Source organism: Ciconia boyciana, chromosome 3 (assembly GCF_034638445.1).
Source record: "Ciconia boyciana chromosome 3, ASM3463844v1, whole genome shotgun sequence".
Taxonomy (NCBI): Eukaryota; Metazoa; Chordata; class Aves; order Ciconiiformes; family Ciconiidae; genus Ciconia; species Ciconia boyciana.
In genome coordinates, this window is record NC_132936.1 from 632,861 (window position 1) to 648,380 (window position 15,520).

Sequence of the window (15,520 nt, forward strand, 5' to 3'; positions counted from 1 at the left end):
CGGAGGGGAAGGATCCCCTCCCTCGACGGGCAACGCTTTGCCTCATGCAGCCCAGGATGCCATTCGCGTTCGCTGCACCAGGGCACGTTGCTGGCTCATGGTCAACTCGGTGTCCACCAGGACCCCCAGGTTCTTCCCTGCAAAGCAGCGTGCAGGTGACCTCCAACCCGTCCTGGTACCTGGGGTCGTTCCCAGGACTTGGCGCTTCTCCTTGCTGAGCTGCATGAGGTTCCTGCCGGCCCACTTCTCCAGCCTGGCGAGGTCCCTCTGGACGGCAGCACGACCCTCTGGGGTAGCAGCCGCTCCTCCCAGTTTGGTGTCATCTGCAAACCTGCCGAGGATGGACTCTGTCCGATCCTCCAAGAACAGAGGGCTGCATGGACTCCGGTTGTGATCAGTATGGCAGGCGTATTTCAAACTGGCTATTTTTGTCTAACAAATTTTATGGGGCTGCAAACCATGCCCTTCCTTCCAGCAGTTTGAGAGAGCAGATCACAGCACTTTAGTCCCTTTTCTAGCGGTCTGGGGGTTATAAAATCCAAATGGCCCATACATACATGAAGTGACCAGCTCATGGAGAGTCATTTCAGGCGCTACTGTCATGGGTCCACCTCTCGGTCACCCACAGGAGCGTGCTGTCTTGGAGAGAGGCAGCAGGACCATGGCAAACAGTGACTGGGACAGCCCTCGCCAAGCAGGCGTCCAACCTGCAATAACGTCTGGCACACGTGCAACGTATAGATACGTAACGCCAGGTTTCAAGAAGGGGTAACACAAAGAGAGCACCGAGGCTGGCTGAACTGCCGTGGGGTGACGTCTAACGTGACTGGATGGACGTGGCTTTGCCGGCTCCCGCCTGTGCTATTCGGTGCCTGGAAACCCATGTAGACATCGTCTCTGGAGATGCTGCTTAATTTGTAATCCTGACCACAAAAGACGCAGCCAACGTGGAGTCTTCCCGAATGATTTCATCCTGCTAAAGCCGTTCCACGCCGCTGCTATATCAAGCGTACGAACGTAAACCTCTCCAGTGGGGAAGCGAGTTCTGAGGTTGGTTAATTGGGACACGGAGAAATACGGAATAACTTTGTGAAGAAACTTGTGAAGAAGCCCGAGGGTGACGCTGTCCCTAGGAAACACATCGCAGCAGCATCCCTGCGAGGACCAGCATCTCCCCTGTCTACGCCGGTGCAGAAGTTGGAGAATACACAAGCTACAAGTAATTTTAATTCTTGTCCGTTGAGGATGGGAAGAAGTAACGGGCTGATGCTGCAGCTAGGGAGGGCTTTGCTGAGAGGGGGATGCACACACGGTCACTGTGCAAAGAATGAAGTCGGGCAGGCAGAGCTCGGTGTGGGCACGGGGCGCTGCTGGCCCACCCCGTCAGACCCCTGCGCGCCTGGAGCATCCCGGCCACGGGTCCCTAGAGGTAACGTGGGGCAGAGAGCAAGCGCTTTCGTAACGCCGTCCTCGGCGTAGCCCACGCAAACCCCAGAGCCGGACTCCCCATCGCCACGCGTGCTTCGGTGTCTGGAGGAGCTCCCGTAGTGCACACACTCCGCAGGAGGACTGCAGTTTATATATCGATCGTTCCTTGATTCTTCTGCCAGATTTTTATCTCACCAACTTTGTGACATTAAGAGATCACTTACTCTCTGGCAGAGATAATATTTACATTCCACACGAAGGCTTTTGGACCAAGTTCTGCTTTTGGTTACACGTCTCTGTCCCCCCCCCGACTCCAATGCTGCTGCATTGAGTAACAGAGCCGAATTTGTCTTACTATGTCTCCGCTACCATACATCATATTTCAACTCTTCAAAATCCCCCTTTCCCTATTTCCCATGCAAGATACAATGCACATTTGGAAAAAAGCAGCAGGGTCATCTGCTAAGCATCAAAAATATTTAACTGAAGAGGAATGTTCTAGGGCAAAGAGAGCCCTGTGATTTAGAGCCAATGCGATTCTGCTTTGAAAACTCCTGTTTTAGCTAAAATCAAACTTACTGCCCTTCTTCCTACAAACTTATAATGTCTAATCGTGATGCACTTCTTCCTACAAACTTATAATGTCTAATACCGATGGACAAACCATCAGGAAGCAGAGCATTTCCAAACACCCGAATGCTTTGCAGAACTCGCTGGACAGGAAAACTCAGGAAAACAAGCTGCTTCGCTGAGAAACGTGAGCCCTGTCACTTCGGCTGAGCCAGCAGGAAAATGTGCGTACAACAAAAACAGAATAAAAAGTTCCAGTTTGTTGATGCTGAAATTAGGTTTGGCTCAAGTGAGACAGAAATGCTTGGGCTGATTCAAACCTGTCCAAGTCTGTTTCTCGTGCTTTGGTTTAAAAACGTAGAAAGCAAAAGTCAAGAGACCCCTGAAGGTCCCTTCCCAAGGAAGGTCTGGGAGGTGCTTTCTTGTTCGCTTGTGGAATGCGACATGAGGAACAGATCTCCTGCAGCCCCCTCCAACTCAACCGTACGCTGCACGGTTGTTTGCAAGTCTCGGGGCTGCGTTCCACGCCTGCGATGATCACTTCCAGCCCCGGGAATAACTCTGCTAGCACGCGTTATGGATTCATTCGCACCAAAGGAAGACGTGGTCTGGGGAGGATTAGTATCTAGACCTGCAGTCCAGGGATAGCAGAGATGAAAGAGACCTCCTGTGAAACCCCGCTTAGCCGCTGGCACTGCCCACGTGGGATTACCATCAGCAGAGTCATTCTGAACGTGTGCCCAGCCAAGGTCACAGGAGGCAGTGGTTCAGCAGATGATGGTCCCACCGCTCAGGAACTTCACTGGTAACCAGCCCACACTTTGTTTTTTTTCTAACGTATTCTTCTGAACTGGATTTCTCGCAGCACTCAAAGCAACTCCTCCTCTTCTTACACATTTCAAAGATCTGTGCGTGACCTTTGCTGAAAGAAAAACATTCCTGAAAGCTGAATATACACGCTGAAGAAACCTTGGCCATGATGTCATCTCAAGCCATGGCAGATGGAGGGAGTGACCGGCAGCGTGGTGATGACCGGAGCAGGCAGATAAACCTGTGCCGTGTCTGCAGCAGCAATGCGGGCTGCTTCCACCCGGAGCCATCTGCACTCAGAGCCTTCTCCTGGGGCTCCAAATGGAGACGGCAAACTGATCTCCCGCAGAGGAGCAAATCAGAAAATGCTTCACAGCTCAGACCATAGTTTGTCCCCTTACCTCGGTCCTTTCCATTCTGCATTTTTTCTGTCTCTTCTTCATCTTCTTCCTCTGCTTCAAAAAAAAAGAAAAAGAAAAAAGCGCACATGAGACAAGTAGGCAAGAGAACAGATACTTGGGGAACTTTTCTGCAGCAAGGAAGAACTGGCTTATCAGGCATAGCTGACACTGGAGGGGAAGGAGGACGAGTGTTCAGGCTCCCAAGGAGAACCTGGGTGGAAGCACCACCATCCTTTCTGTGGCACGGTGCCTGTTCGCTGCTGGTGGCAAAACAGTCCCCACTTCATCCTGATCGGATGCTTAGAGGTTGTAGAGTGCTAGCTGGAAGCAATGTCTACATTGTCCAGAAGAGTGGACTACTAGTGGACTACCGGCTGGCCCAGGTAGCATTAGGACCAAAGTCCCCCGCGCACGCTGATTTTAGCACTGCAAGAAACAAAGAACTGCACAATATCCACCGCGGGAAGGAAGTCACGGCTTCTAGGCTGAAGTCAAATCTAAGGAAGAAAAATGAAAATGGGTCATGGTGAGGTGAAAACCTTGGAGGGTCCCTCCTGGCATTGCCGGGTTTGCCCACGCAAGGTGTTCAGCGACGCCGATGCTCACACTGGGGCAAAGCCACATAACTGGTGACGGGCTGTGCCCCCAGAGACAGGCGCTCGTTTTATGTCTGAGAGCTGGTGGTTCATTATATTTAACTCCGGTTAAGTTGAAGAGAGTTTATGGCCAGGCTCTTATTTATGTAGCAGAGCGTGGGAGCAGAAGGTCACATTCTTCTGCAGATGGTGGCTCATATCTCTCTGCGCAACATTTCTATGAGACCTGTGTAAACAGGTAATAGTTATTATGAGCAGTGATATCACTTCTGCCTACTTCACATGCTGCTGAGAGCAAAGAAAGGGAGAAAACCCTGCAATAAAAGGCACAATTTGAAAAACTGAAGCATTTTGAATTGATCTGATCAAAGGGATCTTATAAACATTTGCTCTCTTTGTTGCTTCGACAGCAGGACCGATGAGACATCTGGGAGTCACACAATCGCTGCCTACTCAGCGATGGCTACCGATGAGTCCTTAATGCGAGTGCAGAAGAGATCCCTGGCAAAACCAAACGCATTTTGAATAACGAGACGTGACCTGGAGCTCAGCGGCCGCTCTGGGTCCTGAACCTGCCTCTTGTTCGGCAGCGTTGCAGGGCAGGGGCTGAGCCACATCCGGCAGCATCTCCGTGTGTCTTTTTAAGCTCAGTTGGAGTAAAAATGATGCCAGTGTTCCCTCGACAGCACCAGGAGCATTAGACCACCAGCACAGGATAAGGCAGATGGGGGGACAAGCAGAGCATCTCTGGAAGCCCATCGAGGAAGGGCAACCCTGAGCGGTGTTTCCTCGCCAAAGGAATCTGTTTTCTGAGCTCGTGCAAAGGTACGGAGAGGCAAACAGAGGCGTGGGTGGTGCACGCACCAGTGTCTCACAAAACGCTCAAAACACAATGCCTGCAGCTATATCGGGCGAGCCTGGGGCTGGAGGAGGTGTCTATTCTCACAGTTTACCTCCGGGACAATATGTGTTAAATCCCACTGACTCTCATCAGCTGAGGATAACTCATGCTTTTCCTAATTTACACAAATGAAATTATTTCAGATACTTTCAAGGGAGCCTTCTTCAGTATCTGCATATCCTCAAGTAGGAGACTGTAATTAATTCCATTTTCACTCCCTTGTGAACCATAACTGCTTTGCACGATCCCTGCCAAGCCTGAAAGGGCTGTCAATAGTGCAGACCCGGGCTGGGTGCATTCGCCACACTCGCAGGGATTTCAGAGGAGGGCAGGAGAGCCGCAGGTCCAGCCCGCGCTTCAGCTCTGCCACCAGCCACGCTGGACCAGACCCTGAGCTCAGCCAGGCTGCTGCAAATGTGCTCTTCTATTAAAAGCAAGAAATAAATTACTGCAGACATCTGTTTTGGGCAGAGGGTTTGCTCACCGGGTTTCAGCCTAGAGGGAAGAGAGCTGTGCGTTTTGAGCACAGTGATTTATTGAAGAAACACGGGGCCATTCACTGCAACGGCACCAGTGATGCTGCTGTCATACATGAAAGACTTTATTAACTCACAGCTGCCTTTGCAGCCAAGACACAGGGTTTAGACTGGGTAAATTTACTGCTTAGCGGTAAAATATCAACCCAGTTTATAACTGTGACTTCTCCATTAAGGGCAGTGGGAACAAAAAGCCTAACTGGTTTTAACATGGAGTTCGATAAGTTTATGGGGGGGATTATGGACACAGCAAGGGGCTGGGGGAGGCACGGAACAGAAACCATGAGGTTCAGTCCGAATACAGAATGCTTTGCTTCTTTCTTAAAAGAGAAGGCAGCCCACAAACAAGCGGCTGGAATCCTAAAGGATCGTATACTCCATCGGCGACAAAGCTCGAGAGCCACAGGATGCGTCCCTGGACTACAGCAGAAGCTGCTCCAGTCCCAGCAGGGTGTTTACCTCCACTGCCCCAGTAAAAAGGCACGAAGGGAATAATTATCTTTTTTCCACGTCGCTGTTTAATCCTTTGTTGCATTGGCCTTACGTACATTTCCTATCTGTTTGTGATTACGGCATCTAATGGGGATTCAATGCAGAGGAGTCTCACCTGCTGCTCAAGTATCGCTGTCGCTAAGCAATAGTTTGGGGAGACTCACTCACAAATCTGCCCTGGCTTCTGACTTGTCGGCTTGTGTTCTTAAGGAGCTCTGACTCCCAGGAGCGGGACTGGGAAGCGGCACTTCTCCTGCCCAGTAAGTGGCCCAGGACGTGCCTGCCAGGGTACTCGGGAAGAGCTGCTTAGTGCCGGCACACATGCAGGGATCAACACGCGCGGGAGCTAGGTGTGAGTCTGCTTCACGAACCATCGACGGTGCTACCAGCCAGGTTTGTATCCGCAGAGTATTGCCGTAACTATCCGTGACAAAATCAATGGAAAGCCTGTTGAGAAGGTATTTGGAGTTCTCAACGTTAGCTATAAAAATTATTTTTCATTGTATCATTGAAAAAATGAACACGTAATCTCGCGTTATGCTTTAAATAGTTTGTATAAAAAATAAATCTAAAGACAAATCTCCAACTCGTGGCTTCAGGCTCTCCTTTTTCTGCTGCCTGCACGTGCCGCTAAGTTAGCTCTTACCTGAATGGAGTTCCTTCACCAGCGATGACATGGTGTTGGTGATGGAATCGGCTGCTACCAGCAGGTCGTTGCGGAGGTTCCTCCTCGTACCTGGGAGCAGAGCAGACACACAGACAGCAGGAATCGCACGTGCCGCACTGCCGCTGCCCGACCTCCTCGCGCCGCGCCGCTCGGCCGTGCATCCCCGCCAGAGCCCCCGCCTGGGGACAGAGCTCGGAGGCCCCAGCGTGCGGCAGGGCCCCCCCACACAGCTCGGCTTAGCGCGAGATGGTGATTTGCTCTGGAGCAGCCCCGTTCTGCTTGGCTGCCTGATCTCCTGTTTGGCTAATTAACTATCACCCCGCTCTTCTCCTTGACAAGGACAGCGCTCGTACGGCAGCTCAAGGGCAGATGCTTCTCTCCCCATGACAGGAGTGGCTGGGTGCTGGCCGTGGTGCAGCTGATCCATGCTCTTTGCTTGTGCGGAGTCGTTATCGCTGCCGGCTTCTCTGTTGCAATCAATATCGCTGAGGTTTGAGGGGAATAAAAGATAACCGAATTCTCGCCCTCTGCAGAGCTCTCCTCTTGCGTCACTGGAGGAAGCAATCCCCTTCCTCCGTGTGCCGCACAGCCAGGGAGCATGGCACTTTGCCGTCACCCACGGTGATGCTGCCTAGTTCCAGTCCGGACGCTCGTCTTGTGCGATCCTCTGCTTGTGCGATCCTCTGCTCGAGGGACCCGCTCGCCCCATCAGCAACTTGAACATCTGCCACGGCTTCGCAAGAACAACCGGGACCAGCGAGGGGCCACAATCTGCAAAGGAACCGTCGCGCTCGTAAAAGAGATGAGCGAGGGCAGCAGGAGCTGCCGCGTGTCGGGGATGATGGTTATTGCCTCTTGCGGATGCTGGGAAGACAACAATCTTATTCACCATCTATTCTGGTTCCCCGTGCCGGTCCCTCCGGCAGAGCCAGCCATATTCTTGTGGCAGACTGTCCTGCCCACTGCAGCCCAATTTTCCAGTGCCCCAGCGCCCGCAGACCCCGCGGACGTGACTCCCTGTCCTCACCGAGGCCCCTTCCTCCGGCACCTTTCTGCGCTGCACTGTTTTGGTTTTATTTGGAGGCTTTGATGGCGTGGGATCATGTTTTCTGCTCCGGCAGGTGGTCTGTAGCCACAGTTTCTCAGGTTGCAGAGCCGATCGCCCCGAGCTGAGGCTTTGCTGGGAGCAGGTCCCTGTAACGGTTCATTGGCCCCACCTCAGCCGTCCCTGTGCTTTAACTGCTCACAGAAAATGGCTTTAGGCGGTCTGTTATCCCACACAGGCACCAGATGTCCGCACCGGCGCAGCCTCCAGGAGCACCACTTTGATGCCGAGCGTCTGACAGTGCTCTAAGATCTCGGCGTTTGGGATCCCGTCCTGCCATTTGCTCCAGCGAGGGCATGAAGACAACACATGTGGAATCGCTGGAGCCATTTGATGTGACATTTTGCATCTGTCCTGAACTGCAGTAACGACAACTGTACATTACACGTTTACTTTTGTTTGAAGTCGGGTGCCTCTCATTCCAGACGTGCTGCTTTAATCTCCCAAATGCTTTTACTCTGTCCTTGGCTGGGGTGCTGTCAGGGCGCCTGCTCCTACATTTTGCCTGTGGATTTTAGCACTGTTTGAGTGCTGCCAGAGCACGCCACCGAGCTGACGTGCCTTCCAGCAGCATCTTTCTCCTCCAGGTTAGGTTGCCAACCGACCAGCGTCACTCCCAAGGCAGCAGCAAGGCACTGGCTGTTCCTGTGCGTGCACAAACACTGCAATTCCCGGGAAAAAAATGCAGATCGTGGCCAACAAGTCTGGGACCTGTGACTTAGGGGACTCCTCTGCACCTCTGACACGACGGAGGTTACTTTATCCAGGTCTCTGGATGTCCTCAGTCCCGTCACTGCACGTGACTGGAGCACGGCCGCTGCCCTGCCTCGTGTTACTTTTGGGAGCGAAAGGTTGTAAAATTTCAGCCTGTCCCCCCGTGAAACAGATGAATAACGTTAACGAGCTCATCTGGACCTCTACGTGCAGAAGCCGCCCAAAGCCCTCCTGGCTGGTGGCATGAAATTATTTTATTATGTGAAAACACAGAAATTTTATCCTGTTTCCTGTGTTCTCTATTTGCCTTGAATTTGCCTGATTTTGCATGATTAATATGAAATAGCACTAATTGTGCAGCTTGCCTTTCCGGAAGGATCATTCCAGGAAACTTATTATGGAGTCTGTTGGCCATTTGTTTCTTGCAAGAATTTTTCTAGCAGTTGAGAGGAATAAGCCATCCCTGTGGTTATCACGAGAGGAACTTGCACCTTTCTGTTGGCAGCGGTGGATCATATTTGCATCTGAGAAATCCTGAGGGACTGTTTTCTTCTCTTTCAAGACGATAAACAGCAGCGTTAGTCTTCTAATTAGAAGGTGGCCTCTGTATCTCAATATTTCAACCGGAATACCATCAGGGCATTTTATTCTAATACTGTATTACTGCCTCCTCCCACTGGCCAAGTGGAAGATCAAGAGATCACCTATGGAGGAAACTTATCTCATCTTCAGACTATATGATCAAGATCACTGAGATTCAATTCTTTAAAGGTTTCCTTCTCCAGACCTTCCTGCACTGACGGGGAAGCTCACAGAGGACTTGTGTCCTGGGCGGAAAGACAAGAGATTGGCATTCCTGCCCGCTCCTAGGTCACGGCAGCAAGAGGTGGAACAGCACCGAGATCTTCACTCCCTTTTCCTCCTCTCTCCCACCATGACATTTTGTAAGAATCTGATGGATATGCAAAACTTAGCAAAAATAATTTAAATGTTTTTGTCAGAAAACCCCCATAAAATACGTGTACTGCAGGCATTGCCTGTAGATCTTTTGCTTCTGGGGAGTCATCACCACCACCGACACCAAGCTGTTGGGATGCGGCTGCTGCACAAGTCCTCAGCCCAGCCCCGAACAGCTTTACACAACACCTGGTTCATTGCAACATATATTTGAGATGCTGTCAGGTGTTAAAAACCTAGAAAAAACAAGTTTTCACTTTGGGCAATATCAACAGGTCCTGACGAAGACTATCCCCTTATGAACCAGTCATTCAGGAAAAAGGCATGAATGAGCCCTTGATTAATTACATCAGCTTCTACCGGAGCCAGGAGTTTGAGGAAGACAGCTCTGAAGATTGTAAACCGTGCAGAGAGAGGTTTGCTTTGTCATGGCTTTTGCCTGTATCGCCGAAGAAAAAAGCAGATGGATAGAGAGCAAATTTGGATGCCAAAGCAAGCCTGTAAAATGGAAAAAAAATCAAGTAGGACAGTTAATGTACTACTATAATCATGTGTTCATTACTCCTAGCAGCAGAAAGGAGATCATTTCATCTCTTTGTGCTTTCCTAATTAAAAAAGGAAAGGGGAAAATGACGAAGCAGATAGAGCAGATTTTCCCAGTAACTGGTAGGACTCATTGCGCTGCTGTTCCACTTTACGCAGCCTGGAAAAAGAAAGCCAATCTGCAAAGGGGGGAAGGAGAGGCAGCTGCCAAAGAAATCAGTAGAGAGCTCTCGGCTGTACCACCAAACTTGTTGTAGAGATGAAGAGGAGGCGACTGGACCACCCACAGCAACAGATGGAGTGTTGTGCCTCTGGTATTTGGCATCTTGCCTCCCTGGAAATGCCTGCTTCTGCTCTCGTTTCTGGAAGTGTTTAGAGAGATGAGGAGCTTGTTCCTACCGATGGGATCGGAAAAAGACATATCCTTCTCACAGATGAGCTGTAGATACTCGGCGTTTTCAGACATAGGTCCTCCATCACCTGACCTGCTCACCAGCTGAACTTCTGGAGAAGAAGTAACAGCCTTTCCCTCTATGGAGCGTGCCGGGGGCTGAGGGCCTGCAGGCCTTGCCCTAGCACTCCAGGCATTAAATACCAATGAGAAGTATTCCGTGATACTTCCTGCTCCTCTGCTACCATTTCGTAGCCTCTTTCCTCACCTTCTTCTGGCAGCAGCTTATTCAGGCAAGGAAGATTGTTCTAGAAAGGTATTTCCAGTGATCAGGTGATACGTGGAAATCGTTATTTAAAATCTGCTTGGCTGTGAGAGATATCATCAGTTCTGGGAAGTTTGTTTTCATGTTTTCTTTGCTTTGAAAAGGAGGCTGTCCATCTGACAAAGGTATTCGACACTAATATTCACGATCTTCCCTACCCAGAAAGAGACCACCACCTCCGGTTTTGTGGCTCCATATGATGCAACTTGTCTTCTTTTAAAGAAATAAACAACTTGGCCTCTGCAACAAGTCGAGGGCTCTTGTTTACTGCAAGGACCAATACACAAGAGAGGCGGCAGCACCCTGGCACTACAGGCTCCAAGATGCCCAATACCCAGTGGGATTTCCCATGGAGTACCAAGAGGTCCATACGAAGAGTTGCTGCCCGTCGGTTGTCTCTGCCCGCAAACAGCTGAAGCCCTTGCCAGGGCATTAGGGAGAGGTGGATTTTCTGTCCTTCTTTCTTTTAGTGTCAATAAGAGGAATATAAAATATGAGCGGACATCCATCTCCAGAAACGTGAAGCGTGTTCAGAAACAACCTCCGTGTCTGCCAGAGGTACCCCAGGAGACCAGGTCCTCCTGCTGTTTTTCTCACAGCTCTACATCCTGGGATGCTTCTGGAGTACTAAAGATGAAGAGTTCTGGACCAAAACGGGCAAAAGAGAAGAAAAGAGCACATAAAACCCGAGTGACACCACTCCTGAGAAATACAGAGTATGGGCACCCGTTCCTACTGGGAATGGCTTCCTTCACCGTGAGCAGAGTTGAAGTAGGTAGGACTGAAGAATAACCAATTTCTCCCTGCTCTGCAGTGAGATGGTCCCTGAAGGTAAAAAAAAATTGGCCAAGTTTCTTGACATCAGACTGACAGTCATGTCTTTGCTTGCTGCCTTCCAACATCGCCAGATAGTCAAGCCTCTTCAGCATTTGAGGAAGAGGCAGTGGTCTGCATTGAGCTGAACAAGTTTCCATTTCATCTGGTTGTCTTCAAATTTTGGAGCCCTTCTTGAGCCGACAATGGCTTTGACATGGGAAAGTCTGACTTTTTTGAAACGCGTGACTGTAAAACTTTTTTATTTTTTAAAAAAGCAACAGCAGCTAAGTATAAACTCACACTACCTACAGAAGTTTGGGAATAAAAATATGTATGTCAACTGCTGCCCTGATTTTCTACAAAGCACGATAAGCTGTATTATTCATAAATGGACAGCTTACCCATTTGATCCAACCACACCAATTTTACTGAAGAACTGGAGGACAAGGTGGACGGAGAAGAATACAGGTGAAACTACCTGATAATCCAGAGTCCTGGTTTCGGCTGGGATGGAGTTAATTCTCTTCCTAGCAGCTGGTACAGTGCTGTGTTTTGGATTTAGGATGAGAATAATGCTGATACCACACTGATGGTTTGGTTGTTGCTGAGCAGTGCTTACACTAAGTCGAGGGCTTCTCAGCTCTCCATGCTCTGCCGGGTGCACAAGAAGCCGGGAGGGGGCACAGCCAAACTGGCCCAAGGGCTACTCCATACCATAGGGCGTCATGCCCAGTATAGAAACTGGGGGGAGTTGGCCGGGGGCACCAATCGCTGCTTGGGGCCAGGCCGGGCATCGGTCAGCGGGTGGTGAGTGGTTGTATCACTTGTTTTCTCCTGGGTTTTGTTCCTCTCTCGCTCTCTTGTTGTTTTCCTTTTCATTACAATTTATTTACTTATCCCCCCCCCCCATTATTAAACTGTTCTTGTCTCAACCCACGAGTTTTCTTACTTTTGCTCTTCCTATTCTCTCCCCCATCGCACGGGGGGGGGGGTAAGTGAGCGGCTGGGTGGGGCTTAATGGCTGACTGGGGCTAAACCACAACATCCAGCACTTCTTATGTCTACTTATGGAGCAGTTGGCAGCAATGAGCTTAGGCCAGAAAGTGATATTTTTTTCAAACACAGAGGGGAGTAACATGTAGAAAAGGTGCAAAAGAAGGAGATCCGACTGTTGGAGCAAGAAAAAGTTCATTGTCCTGTGTGTCCTTCTGTTTCTTCGTTATGGTCTTCCCCTCTTCCCTTCCCTTCCCTTCCCTTCCCTTCCCTTCCCTTCCCTTCCCTTCCCTTCCCTTCCCTTCCCTTCCCTTCCCTTCCCTTCCCTTCCCTTCCCTTCCCTTCCCTTCCCTTCCCTTCCCTTCCCTTCCCTTCCCTTCCCTTCCCTCCCCTCCTCTCCTCTCCTCTCCTCTCCTCTCCTCTCCTCTCCTCTCCTCTCCTCTCCTCTCCTCTCCTCTCCTCTCCTCTCCTCTCCTCTCCTCCATTTCTCATGTTTAGCACTTTTTTCTTCTTCCCCCCGCAGGGCTGCTGCACGTCTCCAGCGGAGCAAGCAAGCCATTCCGCAGATGTGCATGCCAGCCAACCGCTCCGTTAGGAACAGCCTTCACTGAGTTGTGCTGCAAAATTTCATCTTCCTTTCTGCCTCATCACCAGCAGAGAAGTGAGTAGCTGTTAGCTAAATACTCTGGGTAAGAGGGCTGCTTGTTTTCCTGCTTTTGGTCATTAAACTGCTTTTTTCCTCTTGCAAATCATAGCACAGTTCAACCACCAGATTTGTAAATACGACCAGTTTTTAATGTCTAACTGTTAAATTACTTGCTGGCGTAACTTTCTGGGATGGAAGATCCCTTCCCTGGTGGGAAGATCATCATCACAGAAATAATTTCATTAAGTTATAAAGATTAAAAATGTGCCCCCCAATCTCTTTGGCCTAAAGCACAGGAAAGGGGTTCGTAATTATTGTCTCAATATTGGTGAGTTATGCTTCCGTTGTACATAGAATCATTGACTCACAGAGTGGTTTGGGTGGGAAGGGACCTTCAAAGGCCATCCAGTCCAACCCCCTGCCACGAGCAGGGACATCTTCAACCAGAGCAGGTTGCTCAGAGCCCCGGCCAACCCGCCCTGGAATGTTTCCAGGGATGGGGCATCGACCACCTCTCTGGGCAACCTGGGCCAGTGCCTCACCACCCTCAGCGTAAGACATTTCTTCCTTAGATCTAGTCTGGATCTCCCCTTTTTTACATGACGATGGCAGGATTAATGCCAGATGTGGTTCTGCTTCGTGCGATATTCACCTTGTGTAAAAGCTTCCTGCACGTCTCCCCCGACACCTGCAAGCGAGTCCTGCGGGCCGTGAGTTGGGGTAGAGCCGGCGGAGGTGGATCTGACGGGCATGGGCATGGGGCGGCTGGCTCCGTGGGTGGGCGAGGAGTGTGCCGAGCCTGCTGCTTGCGCCTGCACGGGAGACACGAGACACAGTTTCCAAATTTTTAACTTTTTTTTGGGTCAACGTCTAAAAATAATTCTGTTAAAAAAAAATGCATAAGGAAAGACGCTTCACCAAAACACTCTCAATTTGAGTAATGTGACGCATGATCGGTGGGTATTGTGGGAGGACCCCGCAGCGGTGGCACTCCGGGCGCAGCGCATCACACGTCGGGCTGCAGCACCCGGGGTCGGACTGCGCGCGGTACTCACAGCTATGCTGCCGCCAGCGTGGGGTCTGACCCGCAGGCTCCACCCCGTACGCTGACCCTGTCACCGGTCAAACGCCAAGTTGGAAAAAACCCCAGGAAGGCAAGGAGTGACCCTCCCAGCCGTGCGCTCCGGAGGGACCTGTCAACCGCTCTGCATCTGCTCATCCTTCCCGCAGGCTGCAGTGAGGAGACCCCCAGAACTCCGCAGCGCCGCCGAGGCTCTGCTGAAGGTCTGTCCCCTTTTTAAATTTATTTTTATATATTTTTTATATTTTTATATATCTTATATATTTTTATTTATTTAATATATTTTTCCGTATTACTAAAACAGTGATTTAAATTTTTTTTTTTAATTCTACATTTTCTTCCAGCCAAACCCGCCCCGTCTCTGTTGTGCCGCTCTGAGAGCCCTGCGAGCAGCTTTGCATCACGGGTGCCGGTGCCTTCCTAGAGAAAACTTCTGGAGCTCCCCTGCAGCTCTCCAGGGATGGCGAGTGATGGGAGCAAGGCTCTTTCAGGCACTGCCTATCTACCCAAAGTCTGCTGAATTTCACAGCAAATCACAAACAAATAGAGAATAATTTTTCCCTGCGGTTTGAAGGCTCAGAGAAAACTGTTGTAATATTCACTTGGGCAAAACTCTCGCTGGCTTCAAAGAAGATGCTGCCCCAGCAAAACCGCTGGAGCACAACCTGCGGTCGATGGGCAGGGAAAGGAGAGGGACTGAGGAGCGTAAGAGGAGGAGATACACACAGGCGGCTACTGGCATGCCCTTATTGGCTCCGCGTTTTCAAAACAATAATCTCACTTAAGTACTTGGGGTGCGGTGCCGGCAGGAGAGCGAACAAGGAGACGTCCAGCAAGAGATGCACCTCGCTGGGTATTTAAGGGCATTTGCAGAGAGCGCGGTTCCCCATCTCCCTCCTCCGGGCGCTCATGGCAGAGGGTTTGCGCAGCCCGGCCAGGCCCCTCGCCCCCGGGAGCCGCTCGCTGCCCCGGCATCCATCCTCAGCGCCCGGGAGGCAAAGACGTCGACCCTCCCCGGAGCATCAGCCATTATTTATGAGTGCTTTGAATGTGCACAGTTCTACTTTACTGTTAATAATCTGGTTATTCTCTGCAGCCACTCGTGTCTGTCAACAACCTCTGAACCTTCTTGCGCAACTGCAAAGTTATTAGTGATCAGTTTTGTCTGGCTTTGCCAGCAAGGGTTTATGATCTGTGACTGTATTTATATTTAAGCACGGTCCCTACGCTGCCGTTGATTAAAGCCACCCATAAATAGTTACGCGCTAAGGGCATTAAAACCGTACAGCCCCTCTGAGCAAATACCTGGTTTGTTTGTGCCGTTTGCTTTGTCGCCTTTTTTAAGCCTGTTCATCGTTTGCTCCCTTTGACGTGCATCAGTTACCGGGGCAACCCGGCCGGCACAGCGGCGATGCCGCGCGGTGACACCGCCAGCGACACGGCCAGCACCCTGCGCAGCGGCGGCACCGCCAGCACCCATCACAGGGCGCAGCATCCATCGCCGGCACATTTTACCTGTGCTCACATCAAGCGCTGCCCTGCTGCAAG

General features: G+C 50.7%; 1 protein-coding gene across 17 annotated transcripts in view; it reads right to left on the reverse strand.

The window, feature by feature from the left end:
• Positions 1 to 15,520, reverse strand: part of DTNB (dystrobrevin beta) — a 226,569-nt gene that overhangs the window by 7,937 nt on the left and 203,112 nt on the right. For 16 of the 17 annotated variants that reach the window (XM_072858125.1, XM_072858126.1, XM_072858124.1 and 13 more), the window contains 3 exons: positions 13,544 to 13,703; positions 6,381 to 6,470; positions 3,210 to 3,263 (listed from right to left, as the gene is read on the reverse strand). In XM_072858125.1, coding sequence (XP_072714226.1) covers positions 3,210 to 3,263; positions 6,381 to 6,470; positions 13,544 to 13,703 — 304 coding nt within the window. The remainder of the gene's footprint in view (positions 1 to 3,209; positions 3,264 to 6,380; positions 6,471 to 13,543; positions 13,704 to 15,520) is intronic. The other variant, XM_072858109.1, reaches the window with a different exon arrangement.